At 51.2% G+C, this 22,761-nt stretch overlaps 1 protein-coding gene across 1 annotated transcript in view; it reads right to left on the bottom strand.

Annotated features, from left to right (window-relative positions):
* CACNA1E (calcium voltage-gated channel subunit alpha1 E) overlaps positions 1–21,008 on the bottom strand; it is a 210,016-nt gene extending 189,008 nt beyond the window's left edge. Inside the window, exon 1 of the mRNA XM_034779013.1 lies at positions 19,916–21,008. Within this exon, the coding sequence (XP_034634904.1) occupies positions 19,916–20,427 (512 nt within the window). The 5' untranslated portion in view covers positions 20,428–21,008. The remainder of the gene's footprint in view (positions 1–19,915) is intronic.
* Positions 21,009–22,761: the final 1,753 nt, after the last annotated feature.

Below are 22,761 nucleotides of genomic sequence, written 5' to 3'. Positions count from 1 at the left end.
CCGATGTGACCCAGCAAGCCTACCAGGTCGGGCTGCAAAATATAAATGCAAAACACACCCATACTTTCGCCAGGAGGGAAGGGCTTTATCTTCTCTATAAAGGTCCAACCCAGCCAACCCTCCTTCACCAAATTCTGCTGAGAATCTGGAGAAACCCCAGCTCTTCGATGATCCCTTGTAGCCTCACACCCCTCCTTCCCCGCTCAGTCCTACTTGCCATCGTCAGGCAAGCCCCCAACCTGCCATTTCCTTGGGGGCCTCTCTAGTCAATAAATGTCCATGCTGGCATTAAATATAGCCCCCACTATGGAATTTAACATCAGTCACCTGCATTTATAAAAGCCTAGCTCAGCCCAACTGGGCTTGGGAATTATAGACCAGTCCATACTCTGCCATTTTTGGCTAAGACCCATGGCAGAGAAACACTGGGCTTACTCGTGCATCTGACTGATTTCAGTCTGGTTTCAGGCAAGGACACACGGCTGAGTCTACCTTTGTTAGAGTCATAAATGAGGTACTCCCTACAATGGATAGAGGAGATCTGTCCTTCCTTGCTGCTATTATCTCGTTGCTCATCGTATTCCACTGCATTGCCCCACTGGTCAGTTGGATATGACTGGGGCTGTTTGGAACCCATTTGGGCCACGCCTAATAGAACATTCCCTATTTGTATCATTGGTTCAATTCCCATCAACCTTGTAGCTCAGATGCTTTCTGCAGTCACTTAGGGATCAATGCAACTTCCGATGTGCTGTCATTTCTGCACGGTATCGCTAGGAGCTCTGAGTGAGGTTTGGACCAAACAATACCCAATGCCCCCTCTCCAGCCTTTGAGAAAGTTATTAGGCATCTGGGTGCTTGCAGTGAGGAAATGAGATATTGGATGGCTTGGAATTGGCTGGAGACTGAACTACAGCTCTCCAGGCCAGGGGCTCGTTTGATTATAGTGGATCACACAGCCCAGCACAGAGCATGCTGTCAGCACTTAACAAGGAATCAGAAACAAAAAGTACGGCAAGACTGAAATTATCTTAGATGGGTCAAAGAGGTTACGTGAGAATTTCCACAAGTCAGCCATTCGGTAGTGGGAAGTCCCTCAGAGGACAGCATACCACCAGGCCTAAGGGGGTGTAATGCAGAGTCCTTCAGAGGGCAGCAATCAGGGCCTAAGGGAGTGTAATGGGGAGTCCCTCAGAGGCCAGCATACCCCAGGGTCTAAGGGGGTGTAATAGGGAGTTCCTCAGAGGCCAGCATACCCCAGGATCTAAGGGGGTGTAACGGTGAGTCTCTCAGAGGCCAGCATACCCCAGGATCTAAGGGGGTGTAACGGTGAGTCTCTCAGAGGCCAGCATACCCCAGGATCTAAGGGGATGTAATGGGGAGTCCCTCAGAGGGCAGCATACCCCAGGTTTAAGGGGGTGTAATGGGGAGTCTCTCAGAGGGCAGCATACCCCAGGGTTTAAGAGGGTGTAATGGGAAGTCCCTCAGAGGGCGGCATACCCCAGAGTCTAAAGGGGTGTAATGGGAAGTCTCTCAGAGGGCAGCATACCCCCGGGCCTAAGGGGGCATAATGGAGAGTCCCTCAGAGGGCAGCATATCCCAGGGTCTAAGGGGGCATAATGGAGAGTCCCTCAGAGGGCAGCATACCCCAGGGTCTAAGGGGGTGTAATGGGGAGTCCCTCAGAGGGCAGCATACCCCAGGGTCTAAGGGGGTGTAAAGGGGAGTTTCTCAGAGGGCAACATACTCTGAACCTAAAGGTGGGATTTTCAGAAGCACTCAGCATTGACCCAACTCTGCTCCTGTCGGATTCAATGGGAGTTTCCCTGTTGATTTTAATGGGAGCAGAGTGAGGCTGATGGTGAGTGCTCTTGGGAATCTCATCCTGGACACAGCTTTAGAGCAGGGGCTGATCTCGGAAGATTTGGCATTAGCTGTGGTCACAAGGATCACAAGGTCGACTCCCACCTTTGCTCTGCAAGTGCTGCCAGCCCAGCTTGCCTGATTCTCCTTTTCCCCCACAAGCACTTTCGTGCTTCCAGGCAAAATCCATACAGCTGCTGCCTTGACCTCCTCAAAACTCACCTCTGCTGTAATGCATAAGGACTCTGCCCTCTGACAACAGCTAGCAGCTTTGCTGCTGACTGTCTGAGGATGGCGTACACCTGGCATATCAATCCCCTTGGTTCCCCCAGCCCACCTGTTATGGCTTGGATTCGAGATTGTAAGCTCTTTGGGGCAGAGAATGACATTACCTATTCGTTTGTCCTGTGCCTAGCACAATGGAGCCTGACCTGGCTGGCTTCTAGGCACTACTGTAAGCTGCACATTATATAACAACAACAGTGCAGGCTGGTTTTTGCCAACTCAACTGCAGCTGTAATTCTCCCATGCTGATCTGATAACTGTTATGCAGGAGGCCCTTTGTGATGCCGAGGTCAGACTGTGCAATATGCACTTAATGTGGGCTACTGAAAAGGCTGATCTGTCAACTCCTACCATTATGTAGCAACTCCATTATTGCTGGAGGGTAGGCAAGGTGGAGCTTTGGGGCTGGAATGTACTATGTAGGGACCAAGTACTAATATTATTATTGTTATTAATATTACCTGCTGCTGTGTGCCCTTCACCACCTGGCAGCGTGGGCAGGGATTGACTTTAAAAGGTTGGGGGGTTGACTTTTCAGGCCATTAATGGCCTGGGTCCTAGATGCCACTTCTGACTCCCTGGGGTATGTTCCATCTGTCCCTCCGGGACCCAAGGAGATATGGCTGCTGGGCTCTGATCTCAGAGCTCTCTCCCTCCCCCGTTTAGCCCAAACACAAGCACAGAGTAAGGCCTTTCCAGAGCACATCAATGCACCTCTCTCCTTCCAAAAGCCTGTTGCCTGGCACACCAATTGCACTGGCACATGGGTGCTAATCACCATATTTTAGGGTTACCATATTTGCACAGTCAAAAAAGAGGACACGGGGGGGAGGAGCTCTAGCCTCACCCCTGCCCCGCCCCCAATCACTCCCTCCAACCCCCTGACTGCCCCCCTCAGAACCCCCAATTCCCCCCTGCTCCTTGTCCCCTGACTGCCCCCTCCTGGGACCCCTGCCACTAACTGCCCCCCTAGGACCCTACCTGTCCCCTGACTGCCCCGACCCTTATCCACACCCCCACCCCATATTCACACCCCCGCCCCCAGACAGACCCTGGGGACTCCCATGCCCTATCCAACTGCTCCCTGCCCACTGACAAGACCCCCAGAACTCCTGACCCATCCCACCCCCTCTGCTCCCTGCCTGCCTCGACCCCTCTCCACACCCCTGCCCCCTGCCAACTCCCCCAGAATCCCCGACCCATCTAACCCCCCCTGCTCCCTGTCTCTGACTGTCCCAACCCCTCTCCACACCCCTGCCCCCCTGACAGTCCCCCCAAACTCCCAACCCATTCAACCCCCCACTCCCTGTCCCCCAACCAGGGCCGGCTTTAACAAGAGCCCAGGAATCGGGCTGTGCTCCAGCCGGAGTCGCAGGGTTTGAGGCCAGGCCAGAGGTGCTCGGCCGGGGCCGGGCCAGCCACCCTGGGGCCCGAGCTGGGCCGGAGCCGCTGGGGCCGGGGGTGCTCGGCCGGCGCCGCTCGGCCAGAACTGGGGCCAGTGCCCCGGGGCCCGAGCCGGGCCGGGCTGGAGCCGCTAGGGCCAGCCGGGCCGGACGTGCTCAGCCGGGGCTGGGCTGGCCGCCCTGGGGCCCGAGCTGGGCCAGAGCTGCTGGGGTCGGGGCCGGCGCGCTCGGCCAGAACCAGAGCCGCTGGGGCCGGGGCCAGGCCGGCGCGCTCGGCCGGAACTGGGGCCGGTGCCCCAGGGCCCGGGCCGGGCCGGGCCGGAGCCGCTGGGGCCAGCCGGGGCCGGACTGGGCCGTGTTGCGCCTCCCCCGAGCCCTCCTCCTCCTCGCGTCCCCCCACCCCAGCTTACTGACTGCTGCCCACCTGCCCCTGCTTCTTTTCAGACTTCCCACGAAGATCTGATTCGCGGGAAGCAGGGGAGGGGGAGGAACAGGGGGGCGGAGCGTTCAGGGAACGGGAGGAGGGGGAAGACAGCTGCGGGGCCAGGGGCGTGCTAAGGCTGCAGGGGATGGGGGGAACCGAGAAGGGGCTTTGGCTGCCAAGCAGTGCCACTTTTCGATCTATAAATAGCCGACCGGGGGGAAATCCTGACATTTTTAGATTTTTAGAAATCCCCCCCAGACGGCTATTTATAGATCGAAAAGCCGGACATGTCCGGGGAAATCCGGACATATGGTAGCCCTACCATATTTCAGCCTCATGAACCTGAGCCACATTGGGCAACTCTCCAAGGATCTGACCTTTAGGGTCTGATCTGAAAACAGCCCCAGCCTATGGACTCTCAAAATCAGTATCACCATCCAATATCTATAACATGATAGTCCCCAGTCAGGATAGGGGAGCCAGCATGCGGGACAAACACAGGAAATGGACACTCCCTGCCCTGAAGATGACAATCTACCATCAATGGGACTTCAGCCAGGAATAAGGAGCTGTGTGTAGAACTCTGTAAGGCCCAGCATTTAGATTCCAAGCAGTGTAGGTGCACCTTGACACCCACAAGGAGGCCCAAGATTTTCAAAAAGCGATGCCTCCAAGTACAGGTGTCCACTCGAGATGCTTTGGCAGAGCCTAAGTCTCAGAAGTGGGTGACAATTTGGGCCCTTTAAGGCATCTCAAGTTGGACACCCCGAAATGGAGGCACCCAAAATCACTGGTCTCTTTGAAAAATCTGGATCAATGATTTCAAAGGGACCCCACCCAGGTATAAGGCCCCAGGCGCATTGATCTGACTGCAGGGCCTGAGTCTGTATGCGTTTTATCATGAAGCAGCTAGGGTCCTTGGCAAAGAGAGGTGATACCGCATACACATGGCAATTAATTATTAGGATTATTAGCTTTCAAATTAGACTGACCCACTACAAATCACCTAGATATTAACATTCTCTTAATTGGGGGAAGGAGGAATAAACTGAGGGTTCTTCGCATTTAGAAGAGAGCATGAAGCCTAGCCCCCTGATCCTTTGATCTCAAGACGGCTGTGTTAAACAAGCCGGACATGTAAAGAATTCCCTCCTCCCATCTGGCCTGTTGCCCAGCAGAGGCAAAACAAAGCACACTTCAGAGCAAAACGATGACTAAATCCTTGTCAGTGAACACTGGTCTTTAACGCGTCTTTGTAATAAAAGTACAATTGTCATCAATGAACACGAGGAGACGGGCGATGCTTCCTAGCCCCTGCTACCTCGCAGCTGGGAGGCAGAAGGAGGGGACCTTAGATACACCACTGTTTCGGGATGGAGAGTCATATTTCAAGAACTGTGAGATACTAATGGAGAACAGACACATCTTTACCCTGGCAGGTGAGTGAATCAACTGCCATGCTCCCGCCTCCTGGGGGACATTTTCCTCCCAGAGTTCAAGAGGAGGCAGTAGATCCAGTGCACCAATTCACTGTACCAGCTGTGTTGTGGGAATAAAGATCCCAGGCAAAGTGAATAGGAGTGGCTGTTTACACAGCAGGCAGGAGGTCTCCACAGGTGCCTCGTTTAATTTTGGGTTTGATCTTCCCTGTAAAAGAAACTGGGTGAATTCTAGGTCTTGTGACAGTTTGGGAGCATGGTGGGGCAGGCTGGACAGGTCTGTTGGTGCCTTGCCCTGCAACGCAGTGATGTGCCCAGGGAGGCCCATTGCACCAGGCAGCAGCCTAGCAATTAGGGTTCAGCATTAGCTCAGGGAGCTAATTAGGCCCAGTTGAGTTCAGTTAAGCTCAGCACTTTTCACAGGGGGGCTGAGTTACTCCCCTGGGAAAAACACAGGAGGGGATTGCTGACCAGGAGGTAGGATAGGGAGCCCTGGGGAAGCAGAAGTGCTGTCCCGTAAGTTGGCTTGTATGTTTGTGTTGGAGCTGCCTGGCTGGAGAGCTGCACGGCAGGAAGGGAGCAGCCAGGGACTTCTGCCAAGTGTGTGCCACTTGAGTTAAAGCAGAACTCCTGAAATAATCCTGACAGGGAGGGATTGTGCGTTTAAACCAGAGCCCCAATCAATTTCTCCTCTCCAGCTGCCCACCGTCTGGCCCTGCCATGCACTGTCCAGATAGAAGCACATGCGCTGTGCGGCCATCCCACAGCATGGTTCTGCCACCGCACTTCGCCGACCCCCACCGCCCCTCCTGCTATGCCAGGACCCACACCCTCAGTCATGTACCTTAGTCCTGATCTGCAGTGCCCTGCACTGTCTCCTCTGCCAATCCACCTCAATGCCGACCTGCACTCCCTGGGCTGGTCCAGTTCTCTGGTTAGCATGGACTATCACAGGGGTGGGGATGGCTCTGGGAATCTGAACAAACATCCACTGGCAAGGGATTACATTGAGACCGAACTACTCATTTCCACCATTTCTCTTTCTGTGCAGGTCTTCGTAGTGCCCCATCCCCGTCGAAACTGAACTTCTCCCAAGTATTTAAAGTCAGAAGCAACAATCTTTCTCTGACTGCTTTCCTCTCCCCAGCCCGTAGGAGAATAGTTTGATCAGTGTGGAGGGAGGGAGGGAGGGAGGGAGGGAGGGAGGAATGTGACTTAAAGCTAAGCAGAAGTGATATCTGCATTTAGCTCTGAAAGTGGAGAGGCCTGTTCCCTTGGCAGATGTTCCAGAAGTGAGGTCCACCGTTTAGGCCCATCTCTTGGGTAGTTCTGCCTCCAGCTCTCAGAACCGCCCCCTGCTGGTCAACAGTATAATTGCTTCCCTGAAACAGCTGGTGGTTTGGGGGTGGTTGTGATGAGGAAGAGGCAAACCAGGGCCAGACCTGTGGGCAGCTTTGAATAGCGGGCCAGACAGACCTTGAACTGGACTCCCATTCAATAGTGAGCCCATGCAGACAGCCGAGCACCAGAGTGACTTGCGGTGCTAAGCAGATGGGCTGCTGTGTTTTACATCGGCTGGAGCTTTTTTAGGCTTGTGGCTTCATTCCTAGACACACTAAATTACCCTACTGAAGCCTGGAGATCATGAACGTGCATATCACCATAACCAGGTCTGTGACCCATCGCATGGGGCATAATCTTCTGGCCAGACACAGGGAAGGGGGCCACCACAGCTAGCTGGGCATCCTGTAGCACTGAGAAGTACAAAAGGACTTGTAAGCTGCAGACCAACTTAATCTGAGGCCAGATGCCCCAGATCGTGGGTGAGACTATAGAAGTGGGGGGCTCTTCAAAGCACTTCCCTCTTGCTACCATCCTTGCCTCATTCTTGCCTGGGTTAAGCTTCAGCCAGCTGCTCTTCTATCCACGTGCTGGTTTTGGATAGCCGCTGGGAGAACTAGAACATTGTGACATCAACCTTTGCAGGAGAGGTGAGATAGGGCTGGGTACTGCTGGCACGCCTATACGAAGCTAGGACTGAGCCTTGCATGACTCTGTGGCTGAGGGCTTTGGAGATGCAGGGAGAGTTGACCCTCTGGGTTTGGTCTAAGACCTGAGCAATTTTTAGGGCATGTCCCTTCCTTTCTGCAGCTTCCTGAAAGTAGGGCAGGAGTATCGCCTATCTGGTGACCAAAGACAGGCTTTCAATCCATATCTCCAGTGATCTCGCCAAGATGAGCAATTGCAGAATTTAAGACTTCTTTAGCCTGGTACAGAGAGGAGTCAAAGGGGATTCAGATGAGGTATGGACAAGCCAGGCCACTCAATGAAATTAATGGCCGATAATTTAAAAGAAAATAAAAGGAAATATTACTTTATGCAGCACATAGTCATCCTGTGGAATTAACTGCCATGAAGTCACATCCTGTTATTGATATTAACTATGGCAGCATTAATTACGCTTGTCATTAGAAAGGATAAGATTGAGGCGGATCAAATCTCCTGCTACAGAGCATATGCTGGGCACCCCAGCGGTCAGGCAGGAAGGCGTCGGCCACCTGCAGCATTGCACAATGGTGGGCCTTGGGGGAGGGTGGGTCTCATCAGACAAGGGCACTACTAGAGGCAGGACACTCTGAGTGGCGTGGCAGGTTCTCCATTCTCAGATGAAAAGCGATATAAATCTATGGTCCCAGCACCCCTCAAACTGGGGATGTTCTGTGCTCAATCGTAACATTTACCTTACAGGGTGGGGCCAGAAGAGAGTGATGGAAACTGCCATGAGCTGACCAACCAGGTACCAAAAAGTTTTCTCAGGGGGCTTTATATCAGCTGTGATTTCCCTTCACGGCTCCTGTTAAGGCCACACGTTGCTTTGTTCCCCAGCCACACCCGCCAACTTCTAGCAATTACATAAGAAATAATATCTGGACATGAGCCACTGGCCTGTTTTGGGTCCAAAACTGAGAGACCATGGGCCTAATTCTCTGAGGTGCTGAGAGCCCAGAGTGGCCAATGATGTCAGCTGGAACTGTGGGTGCTCAACATTTTTCTTCCCTTTTCCTGAAAATCTGTGAGCAATTAACACTAGTTCAAAGAAAACAAGTGCTTTAGCAGTGCTGCTGCAGCGAGCAAGACAAGTCCCTAGGCACTAGATCCACTTGCCTAGATGAGAAGTGTGGAGCTGGCTGGCAGCACTGGAGTCTCTTTCCTCCCGCAGGGTCTGTTTCACCCTGACAAGTGGTGCTTGCTATTTCTCACTCCCTTCCTGTCTGAGCCAGACATTTCATGCCCCTCTCTCCTTCATGCAATCTTTAAATTTGATTATCCCAGGATGGAAAAATCCAGATGGAAAAACCGGGTAGCTCTGATAGAGGCAGGAGCCAGAGGGAGGCATGAATGCTGTGGCTGGGGCATTACAGAGTGGGACAGCAGCAATGGCAGTGTCTGGTGGGGCAGCGCTCTCTAATCTCTGTGAACACAGACCCAAGCTGAGCACTTCCACTAAGAGGGGAGAAGTTGCTTGTAGCCGCCTGATCCTTAACACAGAGGTGTGGTGCACAGAGACAATGGGTGGGGGATTCGAGAGCACAGTGTTGGCCCAATTCTTCCCCAACTGAAGTCAAAGGCAGTTTCACTACTGACTTCAAAGGGAATAGTATTAGGCCAACACCCATCTCCTTTGGGAATCCCACCCTCAAGGCCCAAGCATGTACTGCTCTTACACCAAGTGCAAGTATTCAGATCGACACTGAGCATTGCATGCAGGGATCTGTAGCCTCCATGGCCCCCATACCTCCAGACCGAAGTGGGCAGCTTTGCTTGGCCCCATTCTGTACAAATGAAGTGGGGTTCTTGGGCAAGTTATCAATGAAGCCCTCAAACGGGTCAACTTTGGGTGTTGCTGCCTTTGTGTTACCCCCCTTCCTCCAGAACACCTAGCACTGAGCGAGTGTCCCTGAGTAAGCTGGCCCAGCCAGTGTGAGGACAAGATTCCTTCACTCAGATCAAGGGAGGAGTTAGAGCCAACATTTTCAAAAGTGGCTTTTCATTTTCAAAGCTTCATGCTTTAGGTGCCCACCGTGTAACACCTTGATCCTACATCTCAGCAGGGCTGAGCACCCACAGTTCCAGCTGACATCATTGGCCACTCTGGGCTCTCAGCACCTCAGAGAATTAGGCTCATGGTCTCTCAGTTTTGGACCCAAGAGAACACTTTGCAAAACTGGGCTGTAAATGGCCTGGAGATCCCCAAATTCCTCTGCTCCACCCCAAGAGAGAGAAGAGTTGGAAACTATTAGCAAAAGTGTGAGGGGAGATTCAATAAACACTAAAATCAGTCTGCCTTTCATTCTGCCAAGAAGGTGATGATCCTCCCAGCTCAGAGCTGGGGATCCCCAGAAGATGCCATCTCTCTTCCGCTTCCTTCCTTGTTAGGTGTCTAATTATACCAAACTTACAGTCACCCAAAATGCACAGTAACACTTGCCTCCCTCTGAGCCTGGTAATGAGAGCCTGTCTCTCTACAGCTCTCTCATTTTACCTTCATCTAGCTTCTTGGATAAGATCATTAAGGAAACGATAAAAATAGGTTTTCTTATTGATTTATCTCCTTTATCCAGTGCTCTCTCCCTTGAATAGTTGACTTGTTCCCTTAGCAACTCAGCTAATTCCAGCCGTGCTGCACACCTGCCATTTGTTAATTTCCTTCCTGGTGAATTTCAAGATGGGGAAGGAGATGAGAGGCCAGTGGACGCAGTGTTGACTTGTTGTTAGTCACCAAGCCAGACAGAAATTAGCCCAGGCTTCAGCAATAACCCATTCTTCTCCCCCACCCCCAGCTATATCCTGTCCTGGAAGCACTCCACTAGATTCTGACCTGGTCTTGCTTGAGCCCTAAGTCTGTGTAATAGTAGGGATTGGTAATAGTAGGGATGGTGCTCGGTGCTGAGCCCTCTTCCCCTCCATCAGCTACTGGATTACATCAGAGCGATAGAGGCAGAACTTTTTTGAAGTTACCACGTGGGGATTAGCTAAGCAGAGCAACAGAAGGGAATGTGGAGCTCTTTCCCTTCTCCTAGGAAGAGCAGCTAGCTAAGGAATATGGGCCTTGGAGGAGCAGCCTCTATGCTACTGGGTGCTTCCCTCTGGTCACAAGGGAGTGTGCACCTACACCAGAACCACCAAGGGAACAGGTCTAGGATAAAAGCTAAAACCAGACTCACTCAGAGTCTATTGCTCATTGAGAAAACACGCCCAGATCCAAGCCCTGAAGGAGAATTTATGATTCTGACGGCATGCTGATGCAATATACCCAAATGGCTGGATAGGACATAAATCACACCCTGGCTGAGTGCTGCAGAAAGCCTTCATAAATTCACCTGCAGCATTTGTGAATTAGTGATCTGAAAGCAGTGAGATCATGCTAGCTTCCTCACCCCCTCCCTGCCTTCAGAAATGAAATATGCTGGTGAAAGGGTGGGATTGAGAGGACTGGGGGCTGAATCAAAGCAGCTATCCTAGCATCTGCATAGAGGCCGGACCCTTTTAAAAGTCTGCCTTAGAGAAACCAGCTGATAGGGGAAGGAATTCAGTTCCCATGTTTATTAAATCAGGATTTGCTACACCGCCTCACCAATGATCCCCCAGCTCTGCAGTCAACGAACCAATTTCTCCTAGGCTTCTTCTCGGTCTCCATCTTCATTTAACTCTGACTTCCCCCATCGATAGACCCTAATCCAAACCCTGGAGGAAGCACACCCCTCTGAGATGAGAAGGAATTCAGCCTCTGTGTTCATTCATTCATCTCTTTGCTCCCAATCCCCTATTCCTTCTGCTTGTCTACCACCAATCTCCTCTCTCTCCCTCCGCACGTGACCCCTGTGAAGGAGCCTTCTCCTCCACAGCCCCTGCCACTTGAAAACCCTTCCTCTCTCTGACTCCCCAGCGCTCCATCTAATTCCAAATCGCAGCTGAAAGCAATTCTTCTCTTCCCTGCCCCTCTCCTGTAGACACTGCAAGGTATTTTGGAATACATTTTGCATGAAAGATCCTATTCCCAAAATAAAGTTGTAGGGTACTGTCCCAAATTCAGCCCAGAGCTCCTCCACATCCCCACTTCACTAGCCCTGATGGGGGAAGGAAAGGGGACACAAGAAAGTGAAGCACCTTTCTTCAGCAGGTAGGGAAGTTTGTTGTTTGGTGCTGTCTTTAGTTCAATGCTCTGAACACTGGAATTTCGATAATGGTCTCATGAACGTACTCAGTCTTGTGACATTCATGCCTCTGTCCAGTTCAAGTCTGGTTTAATGCTTGAAAGAAGACTGGGCTCCTTCTAGAATTACTTCTCTAAACCTATCACCCACACACACCAATTGCCATTGGGTACGCAAATAGCACTGAAAATACTCTATGCATATACCTTATAGAACATATATTTATATAATGTGTGTTTGTGGGTACTTGCATTTGAATCATGCCTCCATATGGGGAGGAGCTGCAGGGCTGGAACATGGGTCTGCTGGTCCCTAAGCAACTGCCATATTCACACCATCACCTGACAGCTCTGGCAGCACCACAATTGATGGGCTGTAAGCCATGTGGGCCCAACACCACAGGATATGTCACCCACAAGGAGCTTGATTGGCAGTGCTCCCGGAGTCCCCGATTGGTCCAGGCACATTATTAAGCTGGGTGGGAACACTAGGAAGGTGTCTGGGCAACTAAGCAGATCCTAACCTGGCTGCTGTGACAGACCCTGCTCCTTCACCTTGCTTTGTTTCCTGGCTTCCAAATCCAGCTCTGACCTTTAGTTCCAGCCCTACCCACTAGGCATGACTGCCCATGCCCTAACCGTGATATAGATACAAATAATGGGCCAGACCTACATTCCTGATATGGTCCATTTGTCTCCAGTAGCACGAAAGAACTGTGAAAGTGCCTACACTGAGCAGCTAGAGTACCCCAGTTGTAGGGAGCCTGTCAGAGCATGGCCAAAAGAAGAGGTATGGCTGATGCATGCTGCACTCCAGCAATCCTCAACTGGAGCTGTGCCCTCAACAGGGCTTTTACTGCCAATGAAAGCTAGAAAAGCGCAGAGACTGCTCTAAATTGCAGTGTGTGCCAAAGAAGCTGACAGCAGCCCCCTGCTATTGGGGGAGCACAGATGTGGTGTACAACCACCCTAGCCCCTCCTCCTCATCTCTTCACACCGATGTCTTGCAGCAAAGAGACCTCCACCATACCGGAGGATTCGGGCTATTGAACCCAATTCTCCTTCTTTCACATCAGTGCCACTTAGTTGACTTTAATGGAGTTATTCTTGATTTAGGCCAGTCTATGTTACAGGGGCATAAGACTTAGTATCTGGAAGCATTAAAAAAACATGGTATACAATTCTAAAAGTTCACACTCTAAATCTACATTAAGGGCCAAATTCAGATCTGTGTAAGTGGGCACAACTCTACTGCCTGCCCCCACCTACATAAGGTTTGAATTTGCCATTGTAATGTATACATATATACACATATTAATAAGTTGTATGCATGTGGTTGTTTACCTGTCATATATGCAATCATATCTGTATACAAATCGTTTTTTCTCCACCCAGCCTTGCCTTAACTGGAAACCAAATCTCTCTCTCTCTCTCTCTCTCTCTCTCTTTCTCAAACAAAAAAGAATCACATCATGTGATTTTGCTGCCTTAACATCAGTTTTTTAACTTCGGTTGCCATAGCAATGGGATGCAACTTGGCGTCACCATGACAACAGCTGCCTCTGTTTAAATTCACCATCTGACAGGCAGCCTCTCTCTCTCTCTCTCCAGCTGTCAGAAAGATGGACCTGCCATTACACCTACTCCCAAAGCAGGCTTGAAATCTAATGAATGAAAGGCAAAGAAAGCAACACTGAAAGAACATCAGAAAGATCTCAGAAGGCTCAGAATGTTTCTCCCAGGTAGCATGGCCATCCCGAGGCATAAGCCAATGGATGAAGTTACTCCCATTAGGAAATCCCCAGTACTAGCCAGTTTTGTTTTAAACAAGTCCATGCAAAACTTTTACTGCTCTTCTAAAGGCTCCTTTCTGGGCCCTAATCACCTTTAATAGGGCACTGCAGTACATAAGCCAGCATGCTGGAATTGTGGCTGGGCACAAGAGACAGGGAACTGCAGTCAGGCATCCCCCCACAGCTGATCCGTGCTAGGTACTAAGAGGGCTCTGCTGTGCACTGACAGGGCACTGTAGTAAGGAAGTGCCTACCAATGGCCCTGGCTGGGCACTGACATAGAACAGCTGGGCATTGATAGGGCACTGCATAAGGAAGCTTGCATAGCAGGTCCTCACTGGCCATTGTCATGGCATTGCTAGAGTCCCCATTGTGTCCAGACAGAGTAATGCAACTAAGGGCTTGTTTACACTACCTGCCGGATCAGCGGGCAGTGATTGATTTATCACATCTAGTATTGACTCCGGTACGCCACCAGAAAGAGTGTCAGCTGTCGACTTACCACAGTGAAGACACTGCGGTAAGTAGATCTAAGTAAGTTGACTTCAGCTACATTATTCACACAGCTGACATTGCGTATCTTAGATCGACCCCAGCGGTAGTGTAGACAAGCCCGAAGATCCTCAGGGATCTTCCCCACTGCTTTGTATGCCTGTGCAAAGTGACTGCATAATGGGGGCAAAAAGTGCAAATGACCTCACAGGATGCAAGGCAGTGGAGAATGTGGCTCCCACTATCTGGGATCTCAATGGGCACTGTTGCGAAGTGGTTGTCACAAGACCACCCCTGCCACAGGAACTTTTGATACAGATGACATCAGAGCCAGCGCAACAGAGAAGATGAAATGAAGGCGAAGGGAGAGAGAGAAATGTTGTCAGGAGGCCAGCAACTGCAGCTTAGCTCTGCACGTTTGGGCCGTAGTGTGAACTCCTCCAGTTAAGCAGGATGATTATGATACAGCATCCACACTGCCACTAGGTCATTACTCCCAGAACAACGGCAGATGGTTCCTGAGTCGAACAGGGTTAACTAGCACTTTCTGAGGTTTTAAACACCACAATCAACACAACTGTCCTTCATCTGAACAATCTAATAGGTCTCAATGAGGCTCCTTTCCGGCTTTGTTGGTTTTCAGCAGGCAGTGCCAATGCTGCCAGCAAACAGGAATGCGTCCTCAGTCTGTATCAGTGATGTGAGCAGAAAATTAAACCATGTGCGTCTCCTACAGAACAAAATCCACAGACTAATTCCAATTCCAGTCTAGTGGAGGGACAGCTAGGCTGCTATGTGCAAAACTTAGCTCTGGACTTTCTGTCCCCGGTTAGGAACGCAGTAAATGTGGAAATCCAACTGGAATGTATTTCAGTTACAGCTATCCTGTAAATTACAACTATGTGGAAATTCACTGCCATTCTGTCGCAGACTGGGACAAGGTTCCTGTGGGGAGGGGTTTGAGGTAAGCGACTGTTATATAGAGGGTTCTGGCCTTGATTAGCATAGGGATGTTGGAGAAGAGAGAGTCAGCTGCAAGTCTCATGGAAAGCCATTCTCCCCCTCAGTGTGGATGAATAAATATTAACAAGGGGATACATACAAGCATCAAGGGGGACCCTACGCCCCCTACTGTTTATTGAATTAACAGGGATACCAGGAGAGAAGCAGACAGAGGACTGGAACCAGGGACCAGCAGATCACACACAAAGCGATTTCTCTTTTGGGATAAGACACCCGCAGAAAAAGTGCCCACTATTTATTGCACAGGTGTCCAGACAAGCTGAGGGCGGAGGGTGAGAAAGAAGAGAAATTCTCTTTTTATTCATACCTATTGGTTTGGTCTCTCTTTCAGAGAAGTATGGCAGAAGAAAGACGACTATAAAATCAGGAGATTTCTACAGCTGACTTTCCCCTACCATAGGGCTTCACTGAAGCCAATGGGACAACTCACATGCTTAAAGTTTAAGCACATACTCAATTGTTTTGCTGGATTGGGGCCAGAGAGCTTAGAATCTTGCAGAATCAAGCCCCATAGGTAGCAATGCTGGGGTTAAAGAATAAAATACCAGGATATTTCTCCAGCTGACCCTCTGCAGTAGCTCTCATGCACCTTCAGATCAGCCCAACAGCTTTACATGTCAGCATTCACCAAGTAATCCTAGGAAAACCTGCATGATCAATGCATAATTCATGAAGATGCACACGAGTCAGTCCTTGGGAAAAGGAGCCATAATCACAACACAGCTTTTGTTTGCTTCTCCCCCACACACTTTTTTTCTTTTCTTTTTTTGGAGGTGGGCGTTGGTCTAGTTGTGGTCAAACCTGATTAATAGAAGATGAATTGAGCAGATATTGATAAGCTGCTTCCCATATCACACTAACTGAATTGTAGTTCTCCAGGCAGCCAGGCAAATGAAATAAAAACAGGAGGTCTGGGCATTGACAGCTGCTCCCCTGACAGAACAAGTGCAGTCAAGGGAGCAGGAATGGGGCTTTGTTTTTAACAGATGTAATTCAATTTTCATTTGAATTTTAAAAATGACTTAAGAAAAACAAATCTAATGCTCCTCTAGCTAAAATACAACTGGCTCCTGCCTAGTATTTTGCACATTAACAGCAAAAAAGGGGCAATTCCACCTGAAGCTAATAAATCTGGTTTTCAGTTTTGTATGATTGAGAGGATTGGATCCCCCACAAGAAAAGAAAGCCCTTGTCTCATATTTCTCTTTCTTCCTCCTTACGTATCATCCCTGTTTACACTGAAAAGCAAAACTGAAGAGGCTGCTGGTTATAATTACACATTTACCCAGCAGATATACAGGCCTGAATCACCAGTTCCCAGTTATTTTTATCCCTATTACCTAGTCAACTGGATTTTGATAAAGAAGGCACCTCTCTTCCCCCCACCCTCCCGATCCAAGTTGGTTTTCCTCTGTGTCATCCCCATGATAACCAGCCCCAATCACCCGCTGAAAATAGCCAGCCTCCTACCTTGGGCAAGTCACCCTCTCATTTACTGTGGTCAAGATCTAAGACTCTCCTCCATCAACTAGTTTGATTGCAAGATCAGAGATTGGGATTCAAACAGCAGGCTTTGCTGTAGACTGTGGAGACACTCACACAGTGTTTGAAGTCAGTAGCATTGGTTAAAGACACTATCCCTTTTAACTGATTGCACCAGTGTACAATTACAGGGAGAAAATAACAAGCATTTTACATTATCTGATAATAGTATGCAATTACTATGCCCCCTCATTAGGAGACTCTGTTATAAGCTTAGCCCTGTCCTAAATTATTGCACTTTGAGCTCTCACTCCACTGAAGTGCAATATAAACTGTGCTGTCATTTCAGACATTTTGCCACAACACAAGATGATGGTACCTCCATGCTGTCTAAAACAGAAGGATCACAGTATTATGTTGACAGATTGAAAAGATGAAATGTACACAGCATTGGTGCTTTGCCTCTAACCACATTTCAGTTTTCAGTCTCAGTGCATATTCCACTCTGTCCAAGACACACATTCGTTGTACAAGGTTACCGTCAAAAAAACGTAAGAGGTAGCGGAAGCTACCAGGTCATGTGATGAAGAACAGCATGAACTCTTTCAGGCAGATGAGTTCCCTGGAAAGATGAGACCTTCACTTGTTCCATCTGTTCAATGGACAAGTGATCAGAAGGAGACCAGGATTCCAATATTTAAATTAGAACTGTGCCTACCATTTGCATGGGAATATAGTATTTACTTTGACAAATGGAACTAAAAGCTAAACTATGGTTATGCTTTGTAAATTCTTGGAAAGGATAATGTGGGGGGAGGGATTTAAGTATAGCAGGAAAGCACTATGAATGTAAGCTGTATGGGGCAGAGACTGTTTCTATATTATGTATGTGAACATCATCTAATCAAGGGGACCCACTTGGGGATTCCAGCCATCAGCAGCATATAAATAAATTATGACAAAGCAAATGAATTAGCTCCTCCTTTCATCTCACAAAACAAAGCTTATTAACAATTTGACATATTTTGGAAAATAAGGCTTATTCATCTAAGAAAGGACATGCAGTGACCCAAAGAAATTTGCACAGCTACTCCTGGGCTGTAGATATCTCTTGATGCTTATGCTCAGACACCTCAGCCCAGACTGCAGAGATGAGTAATACATTATATGGATAGTTAGGATGAGATTTAAACCTACCATAAAGCATCTGAAGTATTTAATAGACTTAAGCTGCTCCTTCAATATCAAAAAGCCCTTTCATTTGCCTTAACTACCTCATGTGCACTGCCAATGGCCTAACATCTTTCATCATGTCACTCATAGGGATTGGCCCCACTTCAGCAAAGCACTTGAGCATGTGCTTAAGAGTTTTGCTGAACTTGGACCTCAGCATTAGCAGGACTATTTTCTTGGCATATTTGTGTTCAATCAATCCCTCTAGCCTCCTTTCATATTATAGCCTTTCTAAAATCAGCCCTTTGCAGCAGATAAAGGGATTTTTCATTTGGTACCAGGGCAAGTTCCTTTACATCCAAGCAAGGAGTTGTCAGATCCCTCAAGCAAGCCAAGTAGTGTGTCCGGGGAGAAAAGTAATGGCTGAAACTATGGACATTTGTAACTGCAAGTGCAAAATATAGGGCAGAGTTAAAAATGAACATGGCCAGCTCTAAGCTTGTCAGCTTGGCTACCTTCTGCAGCAAGGAGGCTATGAAGAGAGCAGTATGAAAGCACTCATCTACCACATCCTACTGCAAAACTTCCAGGTTGCCCTGCATCCCACCCAACCCTACACAAAAATCTTCCCTCTACAATACACCGGACAGCAAGCGATGCAGGGTGAGCCCAGGGATTCCATTGGGCTGCCACCTCTTTACAGAGGGCGTCCTTCCTGGCACACGGCTGACCACGGAGGGGGAACTGTCCTGGCTGAAGCACTAGCAGGAACTGTAACCGTGCCCCGGCCAGAATTTCCCGGCGAGTGCCATGCAGTGCCGGTGGGAACGCCGCGCGGTGGGGAGCTGTCTATGGTGCTGAACGCGTGCGTTGGAGAAGGGCTAATGAGCAGGGTGGAGTCTGGGCTGCTGTCTAAGGAGGGAGCGGGAGGTCTCTGCGGCGATACTAGGAGATTTGTGCGGCGCCGAAGCTCCCCTGGGTATCACACGGAAGGAGAGGAGAGCTCTCTCAGCCAGTGCCCGGCGCTGGACACAAGGGAGGGGCTCCTGGGGTAACCCCAGGCAAAGTTCTCTGCAGTATTGGACACCACAGAGCTATCATAGGGGCTGAAAGGGGAGCGTCCTTCAAAACAGGGGCCGCCGGCAGCTGGGGAGCTCTGCAGGGGGCTGAGCAGTGGGGGCAAGGGGAGCACCCACAGAACAGCAGCGGGGGGGGGGGGAAGAGTTAAGCCGGGGAAGGGGATGGCTGAGGAGGGGGAACAGCAATACACACCCTGGTGGGGGAACAGCAGGACAGCAGTGCACAAGCTTCTTGAGGCCCTGAACCCACCCAAGGGATTTGCACTCCCCCTGCCCCTGTGGAATAAGAAGGCAGCCGACCTCAGCTCTGGTACTAAGCCCAATTGAGGCGGGGGGAGCGGAGGAGGCCTCCTCCAGAAGTTTTCAGCATCTCCCTCTGCCACAAGTGCAGGGAGACCTAGTTTCTTATGCACCCTGGGCCATTCGGTGCCAGAACAGTGTAGCCGTCCCTTAGCAGTTCCAGAACAGCACTGAAAAGGACAGAGGTTTCCCGCCTGTCTCAGTGGGGGCGTGGGGAGGGCATAGGAGCCCCTGGGAGAGAGGATAAAAGTAAGGATTTATTAGAAGGCAACATACCACCAAGCAGAGTCCTGCAGAATCAATGAGGGGTCTGTTCCCATAAAGAGGAACACTGAATCCACTCTGCACAATGCCTCCTCCATTCTAGCAAGTAACAAAGAGCAAAAGGATTTCAAGATCTTTGAGGCTTGGGGAGAAGGAGGGAAGAGTCATCAATGAGCTAGGGGGGACCCCTGTTAAGTTTCTCTGCGTGTCTACAGAGTTGGAGGAGAAGTTGAGGAGCTGAACTGTGAGTTGGTTGTAGGTCCGAATGCGGACACACACACACACACACACACACACACACACACACACACGCTTCCTCGCCAGACATGGTCCCATGGGTGATCCAAAACTTAGTCTCTGGAGTCGGTTGCAGGGACCAATTTGATTCTAGCCCAGAGTTCTTAAACCAACTAACTGGAGCCTTTATTCCCGACGAGACAACACACTCAACTTCCGCTCACCCTGCCAAACCCAGGAAAGGGGAGAAAGAGACAGCCTGGAAACCAAAATGAATGCAAGCCTGGGGGGGACAGGGGATGCAGAGGAGCGCACCCGATTAACCTAGGCACTCTGTCTCCATGTGCCATCGATTCTGGACTGAAAGCAGAAGGCAGGCGCTTACCTTAGACACACTGCTGCGTGCCTGCCAGCTAATGCAACATACATGTGCTGTGGAATTGCACCGATGCAAATCCGGGCATGAGAAGCAAGGGTTTTCACCAGGGCAATGAGGGGGGAAAGGATATGGCCAGTCGATGAGCTTCTTGGCGTATTTCCTGACCATGTTATCTTCCCCAAAGAGGAAGAGGGATCTGTTGACTGTGAAGCAGTTCTGTCGGACTGGGATGGGGTTGTACAGAGCCATAGTCCTGGCCCTCTGCGCTTTGGTTTGCTTGAAGGCTCCCGGGGTCGCTCCGGAAGGCGCGGGGGGTCCTTGGCGGATCCTGTTCTGTTCAGAGCCCGCATCTCCGGATCCCAGGCGGCCAGCCACCGCCTCCCCAAAGCGAGCCATCCTGGAAGAAAACAGAGAGGCGATCCAATCAAGGCACCCACCAACTACCAAGCAACAGAGCCAGTGGAGGGGGAAAGGGATAAAGCGATCCCAGGCGGCAAGCCCCCTCTCGGAGCTGCTCAGTCTAATGGCCAGCGCTCTGGGTCTCCTCCATTCCTCTGGAGCCAGGGAGCCTTTCAGCATCAACCCCGAGGCATGCTTTAGATCTGGCCGCCCGCGAGACAGAGCTCTTCTCCCGACCGCCCCGCCGCCTGGGCAGGGAGCAGGCAGGCTGCAGGCAGACGGCTGTCCCAGAGGGTAACAGTTTGCGGAGCTGGGGAGAAGCGGCGGAGAGGCTGAGTCCCTTGGCGCAGCCCCTAGGCAGCATCCGCGCGCTCTACCCCGGAGCCAGGGGTTAAACCAGACGCAGCATCGTATCGGGTCTTTGTTGCAAATCAAAAGGCCGGGTCGGATCCCCGGCTGCCGCCTTTAAGCCCGCACAGGAGCGGCTCCAAAGCCCGCTTTGCTCCGGCCTCTCAGAGCCTCCACGCCTGCAAGCCTTGCCATCGGGCCATGCAGCCGGGCGGAGCGTGCAACAGGGCGCGGGGAGCACAGGTGGCAGGCCGGCCCCGCTAGAGTCAAGCGCTGAACTTCCTCGCCAGGGACTCCATCTTCCTCCTCAGCCTCCCAGCTGCTCTCTGGCGCGGGGAGCAAAGCGCACCCCCACTCCAGCGCGCGGCGGAGGGCGGGGGAGGCAGCGAACAGGGCCGGCGCGGGCTGGCGAGCGGCAGGGAAGCTGCGGCGGCTCTGCAGCCCCGCGTTCGTTAGAGCTCAGGGAGCCAATGGCAAAAATACAGCCCGCGCCTTTCTTTGGGCGAGCGCGACGGAGCCGCGGGAAGGAGGCTGGGGGGGGCTCTGGAGGGAACAAAGAAGCGAAGTGGAGTCCGCCCCAAGGAGCTGCTGCCTGGCGGGCTCGCGCTACTCTCCCTCTCCCCACGGGGCCACGTGGGGAAACCCCTCCCCGGCCAGGCGGTCCCCAAGCGCTGAGTCAGGGCAGGGATTTAAAGCAACACCCCCCTCACCCCGCCTCTGGAGCCACAGCCCCGGAGCCAGCAGCACGCGCCGCCGCAGGGAGCCGCACCTCCTCTGCCTGGCCGCCCAGGCTCCCGGCACGGGCCTGTTGGGCACCAACTCACCCGCAGCGCCGGAGGGGCCCCGGACGGGTTTGGCTGCTGCAGGCTGAGGCTCTGCGCTCTAAGCCTTGCGCGCGCTCAGCGCCAGCTCGGGGCTGGGCCCAGTTCCGCACCCCCGGAGGCGCGAGCCAAAGCCGGGTGCCCTCTGTCCCTGCCTTGGATGGGCTCTAGATCCGGCCCCCGCTCCACAGGATCCCATTGGCAACCTTCACTTTCACCAGCCAGCGCCAGATGTGCCAATAGCTGCCTCTAGCACCCTCCCAGCAACCAGTGGGTCACTGGGGCCAGTGCCTGGCCACTTATCTCCAGTGCTTCAGTTAGTGGGTGCCAAGGAGGGTAAGCAGACCTCCCCAAATTAGGGGCGTTGTCTTATATACACAACTACACACACACACACACACACCCGCCGCCCCAAAGTGTCCCGATTTTTCACACTTACTATCTGGTCACCTCCTGCCCAGCTTTGGAAACCTTGGCCTCCTTTCCAGAGGTGCTGAGCCCCCAAGACTCCAACTGGCATCAAAAGCTATTGCCAGTGCACAGCATCTCTGAAAAACCAGGCCCAGGTGTCTGGAGTTGGTCACCCAAAAACAGAGCGCCACCCAACTCAGGGGCCACTCCTGAAAACATTGTTTTAATGCCCTCTATCATTGGCCCCTCAATCTGCCACAAGCCCCACTGAGCCAACTTCCAGATGTGGTCTTTAATGCTTAAATTATAGATTCATTAAGGCAGGAGCTGTTTCCAGTGTATGGTTGGACAGCGCCAGGCACAGTGGGCCCCAAAGTGCTACTGTCATAAATAAAAAACCTCAACACCTGAGTTTTCTTTTTAAGCAGAATGATCACCCCTGCTAGAAACAAGGAGGGTTTGGTGGGGGGTGCAGAGAAGAACCTTAGCGCACAGGCCTGCTTCAGCAGGCAGAGTGAGACTGGGTGGTTTTTTTAAAAGGGGTGGATGGGTGGGTTGGGTTTATTTTAAACCCAAACAGCTGTTAGGAGCCTGTTAGCATTTAGATTTCCTGTTTGCTGTGTCTCCCATCACCTTTGTTCCGGAGAGCACTGATCTCACCAGGGAATTGAGTTATAATTGGTGGTTTCAGTATGGTCTTACCAGACCTCTTAGAACTATACCATTGAAATTGTCCTCCAACTCCCCAAGAGAACAGAGCAGATGGCCCATCCTGAGGAGTTAATAGGTTCCCAGAGCCACCCAAGCAATTCCCAGCACAGAAGCAATCCAATGGATTTCATTCTCTCCCCCTCCTCCTCCAAGCTAACTGTTTGAACTGCTTGTGAAAGTCTAATCTTTTCCTCAAACCAGTGAGTGAGCTTTTTCAGTAAGT

The sequence above is a fragment of the Trachemys scripta genome, chromosome 8, assembly GCF_013100865.1.
Source record: "Trachemys scripta elegans isolate TJP31775 chromosome 8, CAS_Tse_1.0, whole genome shotgun sequence".
In the NCBI taxonomy this organism is placed as follows: Eukaryota; Metazoa; Chordata; order Testudines; family Emydidae; genus Trachemys; species Trachemys scripta.
The sequence above is the reverse complement of the archived record's forward strand: the minus strand, read 5'-3'. Positions and strand labels throughout refer to the sequence as shown.